Source organism: Ceratosolen solmsi, unplaced genomic scaffold, assembly GCF_000503995.2.
Source record: "Ceratosolen solmsi marchali unplaced genomic scaffold, CerSol_1.0 scaffold45, whole genome shotgun sequence".
In the NCBI taxonomy this organism is placed as follows: Eukaryota; Metazoa; Arthropoda; class Insecta; order Hymenoptera; family Agaonidae; genus Ceratosolen; species Ceratosolen solmsi.
The window spans coordinates 2292605-2320216 of record NW_011948436.1 but is presented as its reverse complement, the minus strand read 5'-3'; the positions used below and the strand labels follow the sequence as shown (position 1 = coordinate 2320216).

General features: G+C 28.2%; 1 protein-coding gene across 1 annotated transcript in view; it reads right to left on the bottom strand.

Annotated features, from left to right (window-relative positions):
- The window catches only part of kug (FAT atypical cadherin kugelei), a 133534-nt gene that overhangs the window by 31136 nt on the left and 74786 nt on the right, over positions 1-27612 (bottom strand). Inside the window, exons 3-5 of the mRNA XM_011503250.1 lie at positions 16672-16778; positions 13369-13573; positions 11933-11994 (exon numbers count right to left, since the gene is read on the bottom strand). Coding sequence (XP_011501552.1) covers positions 11933-11994; positions 13369-13573; positions 16672-16778 — 374 coding nt within the window. The remainder of the gene's footprint in view (positions 1-11932; positions 11995-13368; positions 13574-16671; positions 16779-27612) is intronic.

The following is a 27612-nucleotide window of genomic DNA, read 5'->3' as shown; positions in this document are numbered from 1 at the left end:
AGGCTTTCTGCGACAAAATTTAGTTTACGAGCGCAGGTGTGTCTGATGAAAATTGTGGGCCAACTGGCGTTATGCACGACGTTATTTCGAATTAGCTTGCTTGTTTGTTAAGATCCAACTAAAAATAAGCTAAAAACGATGCCCCGTATGAGGAAAATACTTTTTCTACAGTGATAAAGCACTTAGTAATTGTTATGTCATATTATTATTTGTATTGTTGGTGAAGTTTCCATACTCTTTAGTCGAAGATTATTTTCATACTATTTTACTTGAAAATCATAAGGAAAAACAGAGAAAAAAAACTATTCCGCAAATAGAGAGCGGGAGAAGTTGAATTAAAAAGAAAAAAAAATAATTCGTATTGTGAATGTTTCATCATAATTTACCTTCAATAATGAAAGTTACAAGCTTTATTTCATAATTTTTAGACTAAGTTGGATAATGAATGTTTGCGCAGAGTAAATAATACACGATATGACTAATCATTAAATTAATTTTGAGCAAGAAATTTGTGTATTTTTAGAATATTGCTTACGATTTGGGAAGAATTTATATTTAATTTTAGCATATTTATTTATATTAGCCTATCCATTTTATTCATTTATATTTATTTTTCTTTGAAATAATTATTTATATTAGGGATATTGTTATGTATTTGGAATTATGACTGCCATATCGATGTGATCAAGATCAAACAATTTAAACGTAATAAAGACATTGTATACATCAATTTACTATTGAATTAAATTTTATTACCCGTTTTAATTACATTATTATTATTATTATTATTATTATTATTATTATTATTATTTTATATTAAAAGGCTTTATGCTTTCTTAAATCGCAAGAATGAGAATGTTTCAAAAGCTTGGATCAAGGAGTTTCGAAGCTTTAGGGAAGCTTGTAAAGAATAAGCACAAGTTTTAATAGTACTTGCACAAAAATGTTCGAATCCTGCAATTCACATTATGTTTACACTCGTTATCGAATAGAAGAATACAACACTATAGTTGCAATGTTAACGTAACACTACAAAGCGAATGAAATTTGTCTCGATGCAAACAAAGAGTGCACTTGATATAATTGCTGAGAAAATATTTACTGTTTAAGGAAAAGCAAAGTTAATGAGAAAACTAAATCAATTATTCACTATGAAAAATAATTATTCAACTCAAATAATATTATCAATCCTCCTGCGATGAAATATTATTATTTAAATAACTTCATTAATATTCGTCTGATAAGCAAACATTTATTATTGTCGACCGATTGAATATTCTTTCGATCCTTCAAGACTTAATGGTACTTCAAGCTATTTTAATTCGGACGCTAAACGAATTGTTAGGCTATAGTCCTGTATAAAAATGTAATTACATTTTTTATAAAATAAAACGTTAGTGTTATATTTATAATGGTTCGCGATAAGATTTTCCACGATCTACTACTTTATACGATACACTAATACACATTTCGATAAATAAAATAATCAAAAGTGATATATGGACAATCTTGTTAATAAACGATAGGAAAATATAAGAGCATACGAAAAGTCCTTTTTTTATTATATATGCAAAAATAGTTTCTCATTACGCAAGATATGTGTCATTTATTTCATAAATATTTCAATAATTAATTATTTTCTCCTTGGCAAAAGTGTTTAAAAAAAGCAACTCTGCACATGCATTCATCTTGCATTGCTTAAATTTCACTTGAAATCAGGAACAAAAAGGTAGTCGTTGACATTTGTGGATAAATGGATAGAAAAAGTCATTAACATTAATACAAATATCTCCCAATGCACTGAGAACATTGATTTTTTTGTCACCTTACAATATTCTCAAGCATTAAGCAAACGAGATACTTTTGCGCGCGACATGTGCCACGAGAGTGCGCGACACTTTTTAAACGCGCGACATGAAGCCACCGAGAGCAAGTGGAGTCGTAATGACGTTGGCAAGCATCGCAAGCGGCGGCTTTCGGCTTATATTTCGCTTTTGCGCCGGAAAATGCGAGTCGTCGGAGCCCTGAGCCGCTGTCCGCACCCATGGCACGAGATACGCAAATGCATCGGAAAACGCTTAGGGGTTACGACCCACACTTTTCCGATAACCTCTATCGCTGATTCTGGGAAGCTGGGCTCGCATGGGCGTTGAGACGCCTCGCGTATAGACGGTAAATAGAGCCTAGCGGCGAGTTTTGTCGATTTTCCTTTTTCGAGATGAAATGTTGTTGGCTCAACCATTGGATATCCTTCGGGGCTTGAGAGCTTCCGGGTACAGTAGATCTTGGAAAAATCGCGGAGCGATGCTTTGATAACGAAGTGGGATGGACTTGGCGATAGGGAGATGTTTGTAGCATCGAACGCTTACTTATTACAACTACTAATAGATCTTATCTTTCCATAATAGTTTATGAATGCGAGTTTTTTTTTCTTTTACGAAGATGCGGCGCTGTCTAACAGAAAATAAGTTGCTTTCCTATATTTGTTGATCATGAGTTGATAAAAGAATTCACACACGTGACATTTGACGTCCAACGACAGACGTATCAAATAAAATTTTAAAAATTTGTACCAAATAATTCGACTCGCGCCGCCGAGCCCTCGTCGCGCATTATCATTACGACATTGATTACTTAGTCACGAGCTCTTGGGATTTAATACCCAAGAGCACATTATTAATTGCGCTTTGATTTTAGCGCCCAGAGCGCCTCGCTAATTCCCGCGTGAACAACTTACCCGTCGGCAAGATGGGACTGGCGAATAATCCTGAGACACAGGGCTCTACGCGGCCAATTAAATGCGGAAAGTAACGTCGAACCTTATAAAGGATGAGAGCATTCGAGATGTGTTTAATTGAAAAGTAAGAGGACGGAAAATTGATTTTACATTTGGCATTGTCAGTAGTAGTAGGAAAATGCGCGTTGCAGTTAAATCCAGTCAACTATATGACACTCTTCCGTTTGAATTCTTTATCTCGTAATCAGTTTTATATTACAGATTAAAGTGTACCTCTTGGATAAGCGAAGGCGATAAACCAACTGTGCATTTATTTTATACTTTGGGCTTCAACAACATCACACGTACATTTAAAACGAGGGTCGTTTTTTTCTTCTTCTTTTTTTTTTCTTTTTTAATGACATCAATTTAAACGGATATACAATAGTCCACATTGTCTTGCTTTTTATAAAGCTGAGGACAATGTCTCTCATTTTAAATAGAAATTCGTTAGGAATACCGACACATTTATTTGCGCTATACGTTGAAGAAACAAACCAGTATAAACTTTCGTGCCGGTATAAATTATCCAAATGTCTTTCTTTTTTTTTTGCCCTACTAGCCTACGATCTGAATAAAGTATTAAACTCAAAATTACGTATTGTATTTTTTATTGCCAATTACCGATTATAACTATGATTTAATTATACAATGTATTTGATTTTCGTTGTGTTGGCCCGTGAAATCTTGGAAAAATTTGTTAGCTTTTCGAAATATCTTATTTTTCACCACAACTCATTATTATTTTTCTTGTTGTTCTTCTTCTTATTATTATCATTATAATTATTGTTGTTTTAATATTTTTTTAGCTAAATATTCGGTATGAAATAACTGAACGTGATTTAATTTATCTTAATCTAAAACGTGTAAATTGAAATTCTAACCATTTTTATGTTAATATAAATTTGTAAAACATGGAATGCCATGCGCTAATTATATTATTATTAACGTTTCGCATTATATCTTTTTAATCGGAGAATATTTCATCTGAAACAACGTGAAAAATAAACGTAAAATATAAATTGATATTTTCAATATTTATATTTATATTTATATTTTCAATGCGACTATGATTTACTGGGAAATAATAACAAAATTTAAATCGGAACTTTGACTGGGACAAAGGACTTGCTAAAAAGATGAATAAACGAATGAATAGTAAATAATGAAAGCTGGAGAGTAAAATTCCGCCATTTGCGAATGCACCTAGAAGTGCTGAATCAATAACGATAGCGTTACAGAATTTTCGTCGTTCATGAATCATAGAAATGTTGCCGTAACCCCAACAACTCTGGAGCATGCCAGGCCGCTTATCGAGCCTAACACTAATGTTCTTAAAATCAAAGAGCAAACATGAGAGAGACAAAACAATTCGAGTCTCGCATTCAGTAAAGTTTCAACATTTCTGACTGAGCCGTAAATTCCGAGGTTGACTAGACATGGCCCGGACATGCGCCATCGTTATCTAGTCAAACGAGGGTGGCCGAATGAATTGATGTGGTAAAGAGTCGTCACACGCAAGAGATATCTTAGCTTAAGTTACAAATTAAATTAATCGTTCGTACCTCACCTGGAGAAGTTTGAAGTTTAGAATTCGGTGCTACGTTAGGGCACCACCTTGGCCGAGGAAGCTTAGGAACCACACGAGTCATGAATAATATTGCATACCTAACAGTTTCCGAGGTTGTAAAAGAAATTTTATTCGAGCCGTCCTTTATCTATATTATGCATTACTTACTTAAATATCCGATAATTTGATCATTGGCTTACAAATCGCTTAATTTCGCATGAAATAATATGTAAAGAGAAATAGGTGTCGATTATTGATTACTTTCCATTAAAAACCTAAAATTAGGAAATTTTTAAGTAATTGCCAAATAAATATTGTAATCTAGAATTAATTTTCTGGATAATAAATCATTTACTACGAATTAAACTAATGAAATTAATATGTTTTTTACATTTTTGGTTTTGCGGTATAAAGTTATTTATCTTACAATAATAAATATCTTTTAAGTCTAATCATATTTTTCATTATAAAACAAAATTTATTATAAATATATCGTATATATATATATGTTATTTAATTTTCATCGTTGAAGCTATTTAGTATTTCTTACTTTTCCTCGGTTATCATATTTCATCTTTATAATTGGCAAACATTTAAATTTAAATTTTCCTTAAAAGTTCCATGCCATGTACGTTTTATAGAAAGTTTTAAAAACTTGTTATCAAGGAGTTTTGTTGATTCTAGTAAAATACGGAAATAAGGGTTTTTCCATATATATTATATAGCATTTATATAGAATGCATGTCAATATTTACGTAATGAAATTGCCGAAAATTGATGATGTGATTTGTATGCAATGGCTAATTAATAAACAATTATATATAATTTTACTTCTCCGTTGGTAATTATGATTGCATACTGCTGTGGATTTATAATAAATTTAGTATAGCGTTATAAAAATATCGGTGTACAAAATTAAATTACATAATGTATTTGACAAGAGCTTTTTATTTATTTCTATTAAATTATGGACAAATGGATAAAAATACTTTATTATCGTGAAAATATATCAAAGCAAATCAAGTTTTTTATCGTTAGATATTCTCAAAAGTTTTATTACTTATATTACGTTTTACTTTATAAGAAAGACATCTGATTATATATATATAAAGCATTTAAAATAAAAGGCTGTAAATCGGATTTATTTAAATATGAATGAATCAGGATTTATATAAATTACTTCCGTCACTTAGATTCGTCGCTTATGCAACACAATACGGCAAGATTAATGATTAGACGAGGCAACGAAAGTATGAAGTAGAATGAATCTATAAATACCACTTGGACAATATGAAAGGGACTGACTAGTTACGACGGGAAAATTTTATAAAAATGAGAAAGGCAGAGGGCATAGGAGAAACTGGAAAATAGAAATGTACCATTTCGGGTGCCCGCGACTCATTTAACTCAGTTAGAAAGATAAACAAGCCGTCTTAACCACCCGTATCAGTGACTCAGAGCGCCACTAACGAGATTATATCAGCGTAACATGACGGCGAACAAGGGACAGCTGAGATCCAACGGGCACATTAAACTTCGCACTCAGCCCAACGACCAAAACAACATTTATTTAGCCGACTTGCAAAGCTACAACTGACTTATAAGTGCTCTTTACCTTTTCTTCGAGTCGCCAAATATTTGTTGAATTCTGAAACGTAACGTGCTCAATTGTATTAACTTTCGCGATGAAGCATTTTAATAAACTATCATCAAAAAATCTACTCTTCCCATAATAATTAATGCATTCGTAAATGGTCCTATTAATTATGTAAAAACCAAAAAAACTCAATGATTATATATTTATTTTCCTCCATCGATTCAAATATAACACTTATTCAGTATTTATAGAACAAACATTGCCGTACTTTAATAATAATTCAATTGCCATATGAAATTCCAAGTAAAAATGATTCATTAGATTATAAAAAGATTTTTTTTTTTTTTCCATTGTAATACATTAAAACTATTGCTTTGAATTCGACATATTGATTTGCTTGTCTCACGCTCGTCGACACCGCTTTGAAGCCGAGAAAGAAGTCAAGAGTCAAGAGCGATCGTGGATAAGCGCCTATCCATATTGGATGTACGTACGGACATATACAATACATAGACATACAAACCATTCTCTTTCAAAACCTACCAACAGATTTTGCGATTTCGCATAGAATCGATACTATCGTTAAAATGTGTCTATCTGTTACTCAAGGATAATTGATCTATGGAAATCCAGCGTAAATCGTAAATCTAAACTCTTGTTGCTTTCTTTCCATAATATTTCTTGTCTCCTAAAAGCTATTCTCTACCACATAAGAAAAAAAAATCTCGTTAAATTTCCCATATCGGTTAAATTAAAATACATAATAATTTCATCAGTTCATCCATTATATCTCTTGGTTTATTTAGCCATTATTAATAATAATAATAGTAATCGAGTTACAAAAAAAAAGGAACATTTCAATAAACTTTGTCAATCATTAGTGCCCAAAACTATTTTCCAATAATAAATTCCGGGGATATTGGCTCAAAGTTAAATAATAGTTGAAAACATTGTTTCATTCAATTTTAATAGTATTAAACATCAAACAATTGCAAAAATAAATATTTACAAAATCCACGAATTGTATAAACATCACAGTGTATAAAAAAAAAAAAAAAAAAAAAAAAAAAATATTAAAAAAAAAAAAAAAAAAAAAAAAAAAATATTTAATGTAAATATAAAGATAGGTAATATGATGTATTAATCTACTAAAATTTTTATTACTAATATTTGAATTATAATCATTCGTTTATGCACTCTACAGAGACAATAATGGTATTAATTTATAATTTATATATGCCATAAAATTATTAAATATATTTTATCACAATTAATCTAGTTATTTCTATTATTTGAATATAAGATTAATGAATGTTGTAAGGGTTCGTGAGATAAAATTAGAGTTCAGAATATGTATTCAGGATCATAAAGGGTATGGAATTTAAAACCTTCTTAAAAAGTTTTTATATTCAGTTATTTTTTATTTATTGTTTTAAAATATAATTACAATTACGTTGCTGATAAAAATATAAGTTTATATTCCTCTATTTAATCAGTTTTACAACTTCATAAGCTAATGGCATTATCAATATAAAATAAGCACTGCAATATTTAAAATATTTAAACGTACCTTACTTTTCTTAAATCCACTTTAATATTATCTTCTCCTATTCATCTTAGTCCATATAAAAAATCTCTTACTTTTTAGCTGTCCTATTAAAGTCATAAACTTAAATATACCGCTATTTTATTTTCCATTTTAAGTACTTTTCTAACACATCTTAATCGAATGATTTAATTATACATGAATATAATATTTGTTGAAATACGGAATTCATCTACCACGAAATGATATAATATGATCTTATTATAAGTTTTATTAATAATTTATGAAGCATTAGTCAGTCACATTGAAGTACTGACAAAATTTTATATTTAAATGTTCTTGAATTACTTATAAACTTACGTTGTCCATTTTCTTATTAGCATTTATGAATTTTTAATACTAAATTCGTTAAAATCTATTATTAAAATCATTACGATTTCTTTAGAAGTGATAACATTTCTATCATTTAAATAAATTTTTTCTACGTACATCTATGGGACGAAAAAAAAAAAAATATATATATATATATATATGAATATTTAAAAAATGATTTTTGTATTCGGTAAAATGTATTTTATTATTCTTGATAAATTATAAAATTTATAAACATATAGATTTTTATGATTTCATTTTCTACAAATTGATTGATATAGCAAGTGAATCAATAAAATAATTTTAGTCAATAATAACATTATAATATAACACCGCTAACAATTGCAAAATTCACATTTTTATGAGTAAAATGTAGCATTCTTTAAAGTGTTTAGAATGTTCAATTAATAGAAAATGTGTTTGAACAAAATACAATATATTATTACATAATGCAAAACGTATGCGTATTGCTTAATTTTTTCCTATGCTAAGTTAAGATTTTTGGATATTTTACATTAATTTGTATAAGCTAAATGATAGATACAGCAATAATAATGATATATGTTTTTCAAATTTTATTTTTTAATTCTTTGCTATAGATTCTATGTTTTTCTCTTGAAAAACAATATAATATTATTTTAAACTATTACTATTTTAAGATTCTACTAAAATTATATCTTGTTGATAGGTTATAGAAATTAATATGAATGAATATAATCTAGTTCATCTTCGCAATTAACTCAATAACATTTTTTAATATTTTAGTTTGTAAGCAAATCTTATAAATTCTTTTTTAATATGCACATAGTCGGTTTACGGTTTTTTGAATATATAATAATTTTTTGAAAATATTTATTTACTGAATCTAAGTATTTCTTTATTTTTATATTGAATTATTAAGGAATATTTTATTTCGTTCGATATTGAAATATAAAATAATATTTAAATGAGTTTAAGATTAACAAATTAGATAATATTTTCATCATTGGTGGTAAACCATACTAATAATGCACTACACACTCATTAATCGAATAATTTACTTTTACATAATACTCACTGTTAAATTGTTAATGCAGATTTATATTTTCTAAATTAAGCTTAAAATTGGTAATTATTAATTGATGTGAATCTTTGAAAATAAATGAATTCAAATTTTATAGTGTTAATATACGTGTATTTAAGGTTCTATCGATACCTATTAATATAAAAAATACATCTTGGGGAAAAAGTTACTCTAAATGCAACTTCTTAATAATATAGATTATGCAATATTCTGTTTAAGTTTAGTATTCATGCGCATTCGATACCTTATCAAAATAGTTTATATGTCTACTAGATAGATTGGTTTCTGTTATTATGTTAAAGTTCTCATTTTCTATTATATTTAATCCAACCTGGTCATTTATGTTAATCTAATTTAATTTGCACTTCACTGATATTCTTGTTATGCTCGATTTATATATATAAAATTTTATTCTTTGAAAATCTCATTACTCACTGTAAATGCTTAAGTAAATTCTTATCAACCTTATCTGTTATATTACCGATCCATAAATTATATTTTTGAATGAATTTCTGTTATTATATAAACCTATATTAATTTTATATAAGTACAATTTACATTACTACCGAGTAGAAAACAAATTTCAATGTAATTTTGTTTAATCGTTCGATATGTTTTATGACGTTCAATTAATTATATAAAATTATTTATTTTTGCTTATTTATAGGAATTATTTAATACATTTTAGCACAAAAATTTATTTAATCATCTTTACATTTCACAATGATATAAGTGATTATTTTTATTATATAATTTAATAATAAATAACTTATTGTTCAAAAATATGGAATTATACAGAAATTAAAAGAGAAACGATATAAATTATGTTTCAATAATTATTAATGAATTAATAATTAGTAATAATATAATTGTTTTTAGTTTTTAACATTATTTATTTTCTAAATAATTATATATGCAAAACCACAGCTGTTACAATCTGTAAACGTATTATATCATTATGAATATTTTATACGATAAACTATGTATAATGTTAATGAGCGAGTGTATACGCGTGTTTTTGCGTGCGTGACGAGTATATGTTACATGATAAATTGAATGTTTCGTATCTTAGTTTTTTTTTTTTTTGCTTTTTATCTATGAATTATGAAAAATTCGTATACCATTTTAAATAATAAATTATTTCAATTACATAAAAAATTATATAGATAATTTGATGATTGCATTTATGTTAGTTAAGAGACACAATACTTGAATATACGGTAATTAAAAAACGTGAGCTAAAATGTATCAGTTAATTAAAAAAATATATATATATATATATATATATATATATATATAACATTAAATCTATTACACGGTTGATTTTAGTGATTTTACATTATGAATTATTGAAGATCAGATTGAGTTATATATTGTTAAAGTATAGAGTAATTCTATTTATACTGATGATACTCAGGCCACACTGAAGAACTTGATTGAGTTCGAGCAGTTCTCGTCCTTTTTTACTTTTCTAGTTATCACAAACCAATACGATTTTCTTTCTCATTTCCAGTTTGACAATATTGAATGGTGCAAGCCAGAATAAATTCCAAAAAACCCACGACGACACATGTTAATCCATTTACATGAAAGTAATTTACAACATTTTCAAGGATTCTATTGGTTACTATTTGTAAGTCTCAGTTGCAATTTAAAGTAATTAAATCAATAATTTAAGTATCACAAATATAATTTCACTATACGCTGTCAACATGCGCTTAATTTATTAACTATTTTGTATATGGTGAATATATTCTACTATTTCTCTCGAGAATGTTCGAAAAAACAAAAAACATTATTTTCGTTTCTTCCGAATGTTGGTAATATCTAGAATTATTATAAATAGTCTTTAGATAAAGATTTAGGTGAAAAAAAAGTCTTTGTGAAATTATTGTAAATTTAACGTAACTATTAACTAGAAGCAGATAGATCAGTAATCTATTATTTATAATAGGTATGCTCAATTCTCAATTATAATATCAAAATATTAATGAAATATAAATGTTTACCTGTATTTATACAAAAATTATTTAGCAATGTAAAGCGTATGCTTGTAAAAATTATTTTCTACGTACAAAGTCAGATTGCCAACAAAGTATTTGCCCACGAGTAATAAAAATTTATAAGATTTATAAACATTCATATGTGTTTGTAATATATATATATATATATTTTTTTTTTAAATTTAATTATCTTATAAAGTATTTACAATGATTAAATATTTATCCAAGTATTAGATTCATTTTATTTAATTTTTCATATAAATAGTTGCAACGTTATCAAATTACATATTCAATTGTATTTTCCAATGAATTAAATTACATTATTTAATTAATAAATAAAAATAAATATTTTAATATATTTTTTAAAGTTTTTAATAAAGTTCTGATACATCCGTTCGATATTGTAATAAGAATATGAAAAAAATACGAAGCAACGCATTACCCAGCCTGTTCTAGATAATTATTGTATGGTTTCTAATTGCTTTACAATTGAACGAGCAGTTCTTTGATTTATAATATCTGTATGATATAATAGAAGAATTAATACATTTAAAAGATCTCCAAATATTCAATAAAACAAACTACATATTTTGAAAATAATTTTTATAGATTGACAATAATCTTGTGTAGATTAGTTATGCTCTGGTAGGAATCATTTTTAGAAAGGAAAAGAAAAGTCAATATTTTCACGGTGCAGCATAGGAAAATACAGAAAATAAAATTCGAGAATTAATAAAGTACTGTAGGTTGTCTGAAATAGCTTATGAATAGCTGAGTTTCCGGGAAAACATCAAAGAAAGCGGAAAGATAAGGTTTGTGTTAAGGAGGTAAGGGAGGCAGCGAATCGATAGGCAATCTCAACGATTTAGTCAATCTAATTGTAGATATTTTGAACGTGAAGCATTGAACAGGAAGTGTTGGCAGATTGGATAGTTACCATTGGTTTACGTAGGTAAGTATCGCGTAGGCATTTGTACTTATTTGACTTATTTTACTATAACTTACCTCTAAAATGTGTTCTGCTTGGTTCTCTCGATCCAGTTTTCGTCCACTAGTCGTTATTAAACCTGTTAACAAAAAAGTTATTTTTTAACAACAACAACAACAACAACAACAAAAATCACTTTTTTTACTATGCGATTTATTTGTAATGAACATAGATATTTATACTTATTTAGTTAAGTAATAATTATGAAAAATGATTGAATGGAAAATGAGAGCATAGAGATAGTTTTATTTTTGCAAAGAGTGAATCTCTTAGTGGCGTATCTCAAGAAAAAATAATTAATATAAATTTAAGTTATAGACATTTATTTACAAATGAATCGATTCTTAATCTTTACATTTATTCATATTCTAATTATAAATTAACAATTGAAATTTAAAATCAATTTTATGTATGTAACAGTTTTTATTTCTTACAAAGTCCTATTATTTCATACCTATACCTATTCTACATTTTTATTACTCGTTGTCACAAAAGAAAAATAGTACCCAAGTGAAATATTAGTATCATAAATGAATTCAGTAAATAAAACAATATAAGTAACCCTGCTGGCTTCTAACAATAACAATAATAACAACAGGATGCAGCTTTTTAGTTGAGACACTTTGCAAGGATTCCAGTATTTCGATGAACGTGCCTTTACACTCAAACGTTCCGCGTAATCAGATTAGTCAAGAACAAAATCCCTTCATTGACGGTCGGCTCCTTTTCGGTTTGTACAACGCAAATATCATCCGCTGCTATGGAATAGCAGATCCCAATGGAGAAAGCTTAAAGTGAAAAGCCATCGGAGTGCTTCTCTTTCGTTGGTTATGTTTGCTCAACGTAGAATCGCGTATACACACACGCGCGCGCGCGCGCGCGCGCACACACGAAAATTTGACGATGTTCCTTTGACAGAATTTCGCGACACATCGCACAATATGGAACATTATTAATACGCGCGTTCTAAAGTTTTTGCGACCTGCGAGACGACAATGCCGCTGTTCCACATTGCACCCAAAGCTTCAAAGGCATTAATCGAACAACTCGATGATCGGTCGAACGATTATTTTTAGCTATGATTATCTCCGCTCACACTCATCTACAATTATGCAGCTCGAAAGTACGACTCCCCGGATGACATTTTAGAGAGCTAAAATACTTTTATAATTTCATTTATATCTACAAGTATCCTCCTCCTTCCCCCATCAATTCTTGCAAACATTATAATGAAATATGAAGAATCCTTAACATACAGGTAAGGAAAAAATAGTCATTGGTAATCGGACGTCACTTAACTTTTCCCGCTCGCAACGCGACTCCATAAACATCACGCGCAAGGCTGGATTAAAGTCAATTCGCAATCGTGAATATTTTATTTGAGATTACTCGGATCGTTTTATTAGCCGCATGTGTTGCTGATAAATGAAAGGGGAATAATGGCATTACTTACCGCTCGTCGAGTTGATGAGGAAGTAACCTTCGGGGTTACCGCTACTGATGGAAAATGTGAAATGTTGGGGTGAGACATCCCGGTCGAAAGCCCGCATCTGGAGTACACTTACTCCTGCCGGCGAATTTTCCAATACTGATGGGTAATAGACTGGCAGCTCGGTAAGTGGCGTATTGTCGTTCTCATCCTGGACCTCGATGTACACCTAAGCAACAAAACATTTTTTTATCAGGTGCAAACATTCCATGCAGATATGTAATTTATACGCAGATTTTAAGGTAAAATAATGTCTTTATGGCTAAACGTTATTAAATTACATAATTAATCTATGTAAAATCAATTTTATTGTTCACTTTTTATATTTTATTTATAATGGTTTCACGATGAAAGATAATCACATGACTCTTACTATTTTTAGGTAGTATAGTATTAAAAATGAAATTACATTATTCATGCTTCGTTTGATGATAATAATAATTTAAAAAAAAAAAAAAAAAAAAAAAAGCATCATCAGGCCAATTGTATGTCAGAATGATACAAAATTGATAAAAAGCTATTTACTAAAACTAAACGTAAATTTGAAGTAATTATTTGCGCTTTCGGATTATTGGATATAAACGAATTTTAGGTATAAGTAGATTTTCAATATAACGTTAGTCTATTAGAACAATATTATAACAGAAAAACATATATTTTCAAATTTTTTCGTTAATATCTTCATTTGGAACTTGGTAGAATTATTGACGTTCATACGATTATGCAGTAAATGATACTAGCGAGGCCGTTTCTGCATTAAATACATCTTATATTATTTGTTTATTATATTTAATTAATTTTTTTATGTATTTTTTATTTTGCCTACACGTTTGCAAAGAAATATCGTATTCGGCTATTCAGGCAAAATAAATGAGACGTCTTATGTTAATAATGAATAAGATGAAAAATACGAGAAAATTTATAAGATGAATACAGAAAAAATTTTAAAGGACAAATTTATTTATATGTGTTTAAATACACCTTTTTTGATAAATTATAATGCATGTTATGCAAAAAAAAAAAAAAAATAGTTCAAAAATTAAATATCTATAACTTAGCGGATTTAATAGAATAAATCCTGGTTTTTCATATTTTATATTACAAATGTCAAAATGAAAGATTACTTTCTTCTAATATAATTACATCCATCTCTCTTTGAAATATGCGAATATGTGAATATGTCATTTGAAGTTAAGGGAATAATTTGTGTTTCCGGCGATTTCCTAATATTTTGTAATTGAATCTCGAGGAGCTTATATAGTAGCACGCACACAATATGAAAAATATAATCTTTTATACTGATAGGAATTTATAATACATGGCTAAAGGTTTTTGTTGAATTATACATTAAGCCAAATAGTATCTACTGGGCCATTAATCTGTTAAACCACGAATAAGAAATTTTGTCATACGAATTAACAATGAAATAATGGATAAAAAACGGAATTTTAGTTATTACTATTAGAGAAATCATATGAAGTAGCCCGTTGAAAAACAATTATAAAATTTTATTTCTTCATGAGATAGATGAAACAAGTTTTGAATACAAATTATAATTATGAAATATTAAACAATTATTAAATATATAATTAGTTAAAAAAAAAAAAAAAAAAAAAAAAAAAAAAAAAAAACAAATTTGTAATAATGAAATTTCACAATGTGAAAGAGAATAAATTGCATTTTACGGAAATAATAAAATACAGTGATACTTAATGTTTTAAGCGATTATACAATATAATTAAAAAATATTTCAACAAGTTTGAGGTCTTGGTAATTATTAAAATTAATTGGATTTAATTTTCGACGTCATCGAAATAAAAATAACTAAAGAAAATTATTTGGATTATTAAAAGAGTTATTAGCGTTTCTTTTAGCTTACGGACATTTTTTTTTCTTCACTATTTTTATAAGTAATTTTATAACTTTGTATTAATTTTCAAAAGTTTAATAATATACTGCCTATAAATTCTTATATGAATTTCAAATTTCAAATTATATACATATATATATATATATATAATTATATGAATATTGGAATATTAATTATACATCTTATTTACAATAATATTTCAGATCCAATTTTCAAAATTCTTTCAAGAGAGAAGCGATTATTTTAACCAATAAAGTAGTTATTAATTCGTGGTTTTACTGTTAAACCATGCGATTTTACTGATTTATTTAAAGAAATCCATTAAATAATCAATTAAGTTAGAAAATGCTTAGATCATACTACATTTTGTACCTTGAAAATTTAAAAAGATTTAACTAATATTATTCTTTAAACAACTATATTAGTAATTTCATTGATTATTGTAATTTATGTATTGCATTATTTATTAGAATTGGAATTATTCTCTATATATTTATATAGTGCATGTATGCGCGTATGAGTGAATTATACATTAACATAAGAGATAAATATGAATTTGCTTAGTACGACGAGTGAAACAAATATTCGATTTATTTTTCTTGAATAAAATATTTATTTGTACAATAGATATCATAGTTTTAAAGACATTCTCTTAATGCATTATAGCCCGTTTATAATTGAAGAATAATTCTACTTATGAACAAAAAATGATTATGAAAAAAATGGGATTAAAATAAACGACACGTTTTAAAAGAAAGTAGTCGATTAGAGAGAGAGAGAGAGAGAGAGAGAGAGAGAGAGAGAGAGAGAGATAACAGTAGATATTATATATGTACAGCTAGTATAATTTTAACGAATATCTTCTCTTCGAATACGACTATTAAGAAATAAGTTTCGTCAGCATACGATTAATCGCAACCGAAATATATGATAATAGTAATTCAATAATATACAATTATAATATTCAACTTCAAATTAATATAATAGAATTTCATTGAAGTTTATTTTTAATAAGATTTATTTGATATATTCTGATTCAGTTGCGAAACTAACTTGTCAGCTTTCATGAAATTTACTATTGTTAATAAGTTTGAAAATCATAGTTGGATAAATAACATTCTATTCAAAAATTCAAAATCCGTTAATGACAATGAATTAAAATTTCATATACTTATTGTCGCATAATCTACAAAAGGATAAAGTGACTTAATGAGTCTTTACCAAAGCTTTTTACATTAACAATGAATAATAGTATAAACAAGTGTCGAATATTTTAAAATATTAATGACTTAAATTACAAACCAAGACTAATTTTATACGAGACAAAAAAGAAATTTTCACTCGTATAGATTCCTTTTAATATATCAATATTTTAATTAAAAAAGAGAATATCGTACCTCTAATTTCGAACTAAGTGGAACGACACCGTGATCCTGAGCGTAAACTGTTAGCCAATAACCACCTTTTACTTCAACATCCAATACGGCTTTCGTTCTTATATTTCCTGTAATCAATCAAAATGTGCAGGGTGTTAGTTTAAAAGATTAGAAACAAGTATCAAAGGAAATATTTATCATTATATAATTGTTTGGATTAAACGATTATCTTATCATTGGAACAATGAGCAACCTATAGTTCGCTATTTAGCAAAATATTTTTCAATTATTAGTTTATAATTCAATAATAACTTGTTCTTTTGTGTCATTGTCACTTTAATAATTATTGATTTCCTGGTATTCTTTCCGCTATATTCATTTTTCTAATTTTTAATATTTAATATCGCAGGTGTTAATAATAATAACAATAATAATAATAATAATAATAATAATAATAATAATAATAATAATAATACGCAGTCGACATACACAATCGACTATAGATATTCACAATAATAACGATCGTTCACATATTTTCGCAATTCATTATCATTCATATTTTACGTACACATAAAATAATATTTAGGAAGAAAAACGTAACCGGGGACAATGCTTGAACACGCGTATTAATTATGTTAATTAATATCTTAAAATGACTTTACTATGCAATTAAAATTCGACCAAATGAAGTTGAAGCATAAAAAGTTATTTTATAGGAGTTTATAGGAGAATATTCGAATTATGTTCGAAATAAATAAAAATGATTGATTCTAAATCAGTAGGAAAAATTGGTTCTGCGTTTGGGTATTTAGGATCGTAAATTCTGCTTTAACTGAATAAAGCAATTAATTTGTCATTGGGTGTATTTTTAAAATACTTATGGAATCTAATATTCAATAGAAATATTGATACATTTGTTACAATTTTAATATAAATACATACTATAAATGTTTCACATTTATGTGATCTTTATTTTAAAATATATAGTAATCGTAACTACGAAGTCAAGGGAGAGTATTTCATAGTTTTGCTGTGCAAGCCCAGAGTAAATACACAATATGTAACTAAGCTCGTAAAATTGTGGAGTGTTCTAGTTAAACATAGACATAGAGAGATGTAAAGTACGTAGAGATCGAATAATGACGGAATATCACATATGGGCTCATAAAATTTTAAAACAGGGAGTATGTAAAACTCGGCAGGAGCATTTTCCTCAAGTAAATGCACTGAATACATTCTTTAGGCAGACAGTAAAATTTGTAAAACGGCACTACTCAATTCACTCTATCATAGAGTTATACGATTTTCCAATTCCTTTTTCAGTCGTTTGGATGATTTGCAGTTCATTCAACATCACATTACTATTAAATACAGTATATTATGCTTTTAATAAACACAAAGTATACGAAGTACACAAAGTATAAGAAAGACCTGATTTAACAATATGGAATCGACCGACTACTTTCGTATCCAAACTCATTGCTCGGGAAAAACAAAGCCGTTCGTCATTCACAAACACTATTTTACCTTTCCGTAACATCGAGGTGCGAACATCCAGAGACTCTAGATATCTGCGTCCCACTCGATTCGTCGTGTCACTGGGTCATACAGACTACGATAAGATCGGATAAAAGCTCTTAACGGGGCGACAGCAAAGCGGAAGAAGAGGTATGTCCGGAAGTTAACACGGCCAAGGCGGAACCGCCAGGACTTTTAATGTCAGTGCAGCTCGTGGCTGGCGCCACTCACTTTCCTACATCAAATTGTTCCCCAAAAAGCCTTCCACTCCTCGGCGAATAATTTAATGCGAAACCTCATAGTCAGCCCACATACCGAGTATGTATGAACATTATTATAATATGCCAAATAAGTGCCAGCGCCTTGCCTAAAGGGGCTCGCTTAATAAGAACAGAGCGCTTTTAAAGCTTTCTTGATTATTTTGCTATTTTATATTATAAGCTCGTTTGCAGTCACGTGTAATTTGATGAATATTGTTAAGAATCATGTGTCGTTAATAATCTATGGTCCGTGCTTTCATTATTCGTAAACCGTAACGCTGAAACAACTCGGTAATATTTCGGATATAAAATTAATGCCTCGTCATTTAATATTCAATGCACAATCTGTTATATCATTACGACATTAAAATTCAGATTTTTTATATTATCTTAATTACATTAAATTCGTACGATTAATTTACATCCGAGTCTGATTATAATTTAATTTGTGAACTTTTACATGTCGAGCCACTGTGCTTTTATAAAAAACAAACAAATACTTATAACTTTTTATTATTTATTTTTAATAAGATTATTATTATTATTATTATTATTATTATTATTATTATTATTATTAGTCATTATTATTAGTCATTATTATTATTAGTCATTATTATTATTATTATTATTATTAGTAGTAGTAGTAGTAGTAGTAGTAGTAGTAGTAGTAGTAGTAGTAGTAGTAGTAGTAGTAGTAGTAGTAGTAGTAGTAGTAGTAGTAGTAGTAGTAGTAGTAGTAGTAGTAGTAGTAGTAGTAGTAGTAGTAGTAGTAGTAGTAGTAGTATTTATTGTAGTAGTCCATTTATTTAATTACTTTAGTCGATTATTAAAATTATTAATATACGAGTTACATACAGTTATAATCCCCTACTTTCAGAGATTAATGTAAATAATGCTGGAGCGTTTTGTATATACAATTCATGCATCGTCTTTAATATAATTAACGTCCATAGTTACTATTCCAAAGGTAGCACAAGAAATTCTAAGCATTTAATTACCACAGTAATTATTTATTTATTTTTTTTTTTTACTTGGTGAGTTACATAACTATTTTATTAGATTTTATTTTTCTTTCTCAAGTAAATTTCATATTTTATTCGATTTATTTAAAAGAGTAAAAAATAATTTATTAATGCAACTTTGATAAATGCTAATGGATTTCTCTTAATAAAAGATGAGGGACAATTAGACTCGAGACTTTCTTTTAATTTTCAAGTAGATTCAATAATTGACTGACATTTCCAAAATACTGACAGTTGACTTTTACAACGTATATTTCGATAGTTCGGAAATTTGTCGTTTATCGAATGTTCTTATAAGGCATACAAATACTTTTTTTGATATAATTTTATTATAATTTTTTCAATGTGTAATTTAAGACGTAATTTTTTCTTATATAATACTAATATCGGGTTAGTGTGACAGTAAGTTTCATTAATCGATGGAAGATTTCTCTTTTCGTTCGATTGAAACTCGCTGCGGAATTTCCTATGGTAAGGATCTCTATTTTTGTCCAGTCAACTAATATAATTTGATAGATGGTAACGAAACGTGTACATAGATTTTTTCTTAGCGTTTCTTCCATTGTTGTATTGTGAATTACAGATTGTAAGATTATATTGGAGAAAGTGGATTAGATTTATTAAATTACAATGCACACAAGAAATCTTATCAGAAAAATCATCTTACTGCAATCATGATGAATATTTCTTCGCTTCGAATGGACTTGCACGTAACTAATATCAACAACTGTTCCATTAGTATCCATTGTTTTTTAATTATAAGAGGTATTACAAATTCATTATTTAAAAAAAATATTAGCTCGTTCAATTTATAACCATTTATCATTTAAATTCCTGAATTATTTTTATTAAATTACACTCCCATAAATCATTTATCGTTTTATTATCTTTGAGCATGGCACGGTTAATTTTCGAGTAATTTTTTTCAACTTTCTCAAGTATTTGCAAAGAAATAGCTTAAGGGTAGGATAAATCGCGTAGGACACTCGTATTTTATTTTGATTCTATGGGGACAAAAAATTCTATTTTCCAATATAGTTGGCAATAAAAGATTGGAAAATTTTGTCGATTTTCGCGCCAACTTCTCAATGTATTAACCAGAAAAATTGTTTTCATAAGTAATTTTATCAATTGATATTTACATTAATTATAATTTATATTCAATTTATACTAATTTCAAATTTAGAAGATCTAAAGAAATTAAAATCTCTATAAAATAATTCGAATAATTATTCAACGATAATAATTAATTTGAAGCCTAAGAAGTATCTAAATTAAATTTTTTAATTCAAAGAAATTAACTATTGAAATATAGTTATAACACGCATTTAAATCGTCTAAAACTAATGCTTTAGTTTGGACAGTTAGATATTAAATTTGAATTGTCCAAGTATCGCAATATATCTTTGAAATGAAAATAATTATTCACGTTTTAATTAAGAATGGCATCGATGGATAAAGTGATGATAAAAATTTCATTACGCAGTGATATTATTAAAAGTACACGGCGATCGCATTATATCAAGATATCGTGAATCTTCTGCAAATGTCATTGCACGATAAAAAATAAATATTATTTATTACCTTAATGCGAATGAAATCTAATTTGACTGTAGAATATGAGAAATCGTTGTATAAGACAGAAAAGTGTACCAACCTAATAGCAATTGTACAATAAACATCAAAACTTATCAGGTACTGATCGAGGTAAATTTGGTAAAGAAAAGAAAAATATTAATAAAAATTCTATTATAACTTTAGCTTGAAACTTTAGTGCAAAACCGTCGATTTGCAATGTTAGAAACGTCCTACTACTTGCCGCCTAAATTAATAACAAAAAAAGCCCAAAAAAAGCTCGTGATATTCCCTTTAATTTTATATTCGACTTTAAGCTCACATATACCGAGAGTCCACAACTTTATTCATACGAGCCTAGGTTTCGTTCTAGCAATTAACGATCATGGAACGTACGCAAACTATCAGATGTAAAGTTTTTGAGTGCACTTAAGCAGGTAAAGCAGTACCGATGATTATCATTTTATTTATTTTATATTTAATCGAGCTTTATCGTATCTCTATCATGGTGAATCACGGGAATTTGATCGTATAATCGACTTTCTAGCATTTTCATTTATTCGTCAAAAATCTTTTCTGGTGATATATTTGAACTTATTTGTTAAATTGCTTTGGTAACGATAACAATATTTCTCCATATGCCTGCACAATCGACAAATGGTGAAAATTATTTAAATATCGAGTAATTATACGCAATTGATATTCATATAATAATTGCGAACCAAACTTTAAAATATGATTATTAATATGAGATGAAATACGTGCAACGGAAGTTATATTCCTAGGCGTTCATTTGTTTCTAATATCCATGAACGATAAATAAACTTCGTGTGACTAGCGATACAAGTTTATTGGATATACTAGTTTTAGCAATAATATATTTCATATTTATATATTCTATCTATTTCTGTATGAACTATCTTTCACAGTTATCTACCATTTTTTTCATTTTATTATATGAATTTTTTATGCAAAAGTTTAAGATCGTTTTTATTCTGTGATTTTTCTTTTTCAAATTCTTTTATTTTTCAAGAATAAAGTATAAAAAGGTATGAATTTCAAGGGAATAAATAAATATATATATATATATATATATATATATTTAGCCTCGCAATTTATATGTCATATTTTTATTATGCATTTGAATGAAATCTTATATAATATAGGTTTACGTTGAAAATAAAATTCTAAATGATTTGAAGCAAAGGCAAAAGAATACACGTTTAATATTAGATTAAAATTTAGAAACATACTGGAAGAAGGATAAAGAAAACAAACAAACAAACAAACAAACAATACGAGCAGGTAACCTATGTCAAATTATGTCGCATTTATATTTATTTAATACGTTGCACATGAATTTTATCATCCTACAATGATTATCTATCATCTTTATACAAATAACATTGCGATCGTAATGTAAATTTTATATTATAATAATCATAATAATATGCATATTATTCATGTGATAAATAATATTAATCTTTATGATTGTTAAATCTTTTATGTAAATAATCGTTAAAAAAAAAATATATATACTTTTCGATTGAACATGTTCGATTGTTTCGGAAGTTGAAGGGAATTACATTATAAACTACCGTTGTTTAACAACTACATTGCAATAACTTAGCTTTGAACAAAATGTATATAAAAGTACAATCATTTAATTAATTCACCGATTTATTTATACGCGATGATGGATATCGAGAATAAAAATATTAAATTGTACGAAATATCGCTGTAACATTTCTAATTTATAATCCATAAAGAATAATAAAATTAATCGATCATTATACACACGTAAATTTCGTACTCAATTTTCCATAAATTAATGCTACAAATGCCAGCGTCTTCCCATCATCTTCACACATCGAAGTCTTGAAAATACAAATTGCGCCTACAAATTCCGAACAATTTTATGAACTGCAAATAATCTCAGAGTTATTGAATAGCGTGTTTCTTGCACACTTTGCTGATTAATATGAAAAATGTATGTAACAGCATTTGTATCGATCGTCCATTCAGGTCAATAAAATCTGTAAGGTTATAGTGTCCGTTTTAATAGTTAGTTGACTTCATTAATAAATAATGATCGAGTATCATCGTTTCATCCCTTTTAAGCGCATATAAATTGATATCTAACTCTTGTGTATTTAAATATTGTAAAAAATATGTGGGAACTTTACGATGGGTGTATGGTCTAGAATGTAATTATGTGAGCGGCTTCGCCTGGATATGAATTCTGTTCTCTGGTCAATTATGTTCCAATGCGGGATGCGGTGAAAATTCGTATTTATCACAAGCTAGAGAGAATTATTTATTATCGCGGGAATGCGTTGTCGCCTTTGCCTCATTTATTTATGGGCGAATAAATTTGAGCGAGGAATTATGAATTGATAATTAGATAGAGGGCCATGCGCAGACGGCATCATTTATTAAAAGCGGATACTCAGATTTGTAAAATTAGCGCACCTTTGAAGCGCGTCCGCATTATAATTAATTTACACGGACCTATTTGTCTATTTTACTACCTATTTGTCCATAGTAGCGATTTTAGTTTATTTTCATGGGTTTCGTAAGCCGATGAGCCCTCGATTTTCGATATCCACCCATTTCCCTTTGTCCCTTTACAAACTTCTAATCTAGCTTATAATACACGTTATGCTCGCGTTCATTTCAAATATCCATTAGCCAGCCACCGTTTACTTATTCATTGCATGCTATCGCTGTACTTATTTATATTACCATAGCGAAAACATCTGTTTGCTTATAGGTTAAATTATTTACCGTGTACGCGTACAATAACATTTCAATTAATTACAATTTTACATTCGCGTATGTATGTATGCATATAATGTATGTTCTGTATGTCACTTATAATTACAAATCGATTATACAATAGCATAGATTAGGTAATTTGAATTATCATAAAAGTACTTGATTGGCATACCACTTGAAAAATATTTATATATATATATGTATATGTATACGAAAAATTATCCATTATTTATTTTGAATAATGTGGAAGCGAATGTACGTGTAATGAAAATAAATATATGCCCTAAATTTTTATTCACCCAGTTTATTTAAGTAAAAATTTTATCATAATAATAATTCATTTAAATTAATTTTACACCAATAGGCATTAAAATATTCATATTTTAAGGAATTAAATTTGTAAATTTGTATACTAATAATATATTAATAATCTTACTATTATAATAGTATGTGTATATTAGGGTTCTTTATTATAATAATTTTTGTTATAAAAAGCTATTTTTAACCTTTAAAATTTTAATTGAAGCTTTACACCGTCACGTTTTAAAAGTATTTTATTAATATTTTTTATATGTGACTAAACTATAAATTATTTTTTCAGAGCAAGATAAGACTTGGATGTTTTTTATTCAAACTTTATCGGAGATTATAAAATATTTATCACTTTTACTTTCGAATGTTAATTAAAATTTCACATCTTCTACATAAAATTAATAACATTATAAAAAAAAAAAAAAAAAAAAACCGCACTACCATGATAAATTATAAGCTATTCATCTTTATAACGAGTAAGATTCTTTTAATATTTAATGACGAGTCAACAATAAACAGTGTCAGAAATTATAGATCTTTATGAAGGTTACCTTTCGGTAATTTGTATAATGTTACAGATTCGATATTTTATAGATGAATTTTCATTCTACTGATTTATCAGACGTAATTTTTAGCTTTAATCGCTTTAATTAGAGTAGAATTGTAAGATATGAGCTCTAAAATCGATTTTAAGTAAAGTCCCATTTATCTCTTGGTAATATAGAAAACCATTGTATAATTATTTCTGGAACCATTAAAAAGAGGTGGGTGGGGTGTACATTGGATGTCAACAAAAAAAATTGTTATTTTATTTATTTTTTTGTACAAAATTGTTTAATTGCACATTATATTAAATTTAAATATATTATTCATGTTATGCACCTATTATTGTATAAATCATGAAAATATTTCAATTTTATACACCAATAAAGTCCATTTCTCATGAAAAATAAGGAATCTCACTTTATCTGGACAAGGATATTTTTTTTTATTTTTTATCATCTATAACATTCTTTTTGTCGTAAGTGGACTTTATTTTATTTTAGGAACCATTAAAGCTTACAGAGCAAGTTATTCTGATGGTCCAATACTACCAATGTGAAATCTGAAAATCTAATAGTCACTTTGAGATCTTAACATTTGATAAAATATTAACTAATATTTTTAACCGTAGAAATTATTAAAAAAATGTTGTGAAAAAAAAACATCTTTAAGATCACGAAACTATCAGAAATATTTCTCTTCGTCAATCTTACAATGCGAAAATTTTTAACACAATGATGAATTGCCTTGCTTTTTTATAAAAACGACAGTTCTATTCGGAGTTTTCCCGGACAATCGGTTTCAAGTTTATAGTCAAGTATATAACTTTATTCGTAAACCATTGATCTCACTTTAAGTTCTATTGTACCATACGCATGACTTTAATGAAATATATAATGCCTAAAAAGTTTACTGCTCTATCATCCTATTAGATTTCCATTATGAGAAAAGGATCACCTTTCATAGCCAGTTGACACCTGACATTTTTAGCTTCCATTTATTTGCCAGCTTTACTTTATAAAATGCAAGTATATTTAAACCAACCAGCATTAGTAACTGCACCTCCATTAATCAACTGGCGGACACCGAAGGCGTGGCCTTCGTAGCCTTACTAGTTCCTTTCAGTACCAGAGCACGTAGTTTCTCCGAGATCACCCTTGTTCCCTTACGTTTTACTTTGGATGTACACCAAACCAACTTAGCCTCTAATACGTTTCCGTACGTACTATAATACAATATCAGAGTTCGGCTTGTAAGTAAGAATATAAGTTGTCCGGTATGTTTGGAAAAGGTAAGATTGAATTATCAAGAAGTGACTCGGTAAAGTTCTCAATAGTGTGCATCGCGTAAAATTGAAAATTTAAAGGTTTAGTTTAGACCCATTCCATCAAAATAAATTTTAATTATTGGATTAGAATTACTTTCGAAGAAATTCATAATTAATATTTTTAACTGAATTATTCGGATATTATTACCTAGATTCACCTGTCTTTAAAAAAAAAAAAAAAAAAAAAAAAAAAAAAGATTCTGTAAACGAATTCGAGAATATAATAAATAAAAAAAATTAAACACTAAAATATGCAAAATATATACTAACTATAACTAAATAAAGTAAATTAAATGTATATTTATATAGAAATGAGCATACAGTTAGAAAATAAAATTACACCGCAGGGGATATTAAATAGATGATAAAAAATACGAGACTTTTATGTATAAAAACATAACAATATAATCTCAAATCATCGCTAAAATTGAACTAACGTAATTTCATGCTAAAAACGTTAAATAATTAATTAATTAATTAATTAATAATGAAACAAGAATAACAAAGACTTTTTGACGTATCGTGCGCAACTTGTACCGTATCATTTATTATGTTAACTTATTAAAATGTGGCCCATTCATTATTAAATCGGGATTAATAAATAATGTGATTTGAATTATGAATATATTACATGCATTTTGCAGACCTTATTGTGAGAGGACAGCTTTTTCGTAATATCTGACAATCACTTGTCATTTTGTATTCCTACTGAATAGATCTGGAAATCAGATTCATTTTAAATTAAGCTCGTTTTAGTACAGCGGGCGTAAGTTATTTATAATTATCATGTAACACAATCGTCATGTTTAACGTTTATGTATTTCAAAATTTATTAAACATATTTTCAGCGGATAAGGAAATAAAAGAAATATGTGTGCATGCATAACAACTGTAAAAAGAGACGCAGAAAGAGGCAAATTATATTCTATGAATATAGGTGCTGATACAATTTCGTTGTTTGTGTTGCATTATTTCGCCAGCATAATTATCCGAGCATCTTTTCGCCTCGACCAAGTATTCAATTATATTGTAGATTTACGAAATTTGCCGCCGACAAAGGTATGCCTTTTTACCCAGAACCCAATATTGGGCCACACGTCAATTGCCTTTCATCGCGCCCTTGGGCGCGAAGTGGCCATGGGAGAACAAAAGTGAAGATCAAATTGCCATAATAATGGCTACCACTGGTCTACCAACACGCGATCGTCGCTCGACATCTGCCTTCTTGACCTCCGGCAACTCTTCGGTATTCGCGAGCGCGTTAGCGTCGCACGACCAACTTCCCACTATGCACATATTGGCCGCTATGTACTAACAGCCAGCCATGCGAATTATTTCTGGAATCTCGGTGGGCAAAACAGGTGGCAGCCTCCCTGTATCTCAGTGCACGAATGTGTAAGATCATTGAGAAAATTTATGCACTTTAATTATCGAGTGTCGTTGGGGGTTTTTAATTTTTTGGAATACTTAAGCGGGCCGTGTGTGAAGCCTTAGAGGTAATTTTACCGTGGCTCGTTGGATTTATACGAGTCAGTTTACATTATGGGGATTTTTAATATCGTAATGCAGTGCAGCCTGGGAATTACCAATCCGCGGTATTTTTGCAGATATTTTTTTTTTTTTTTTT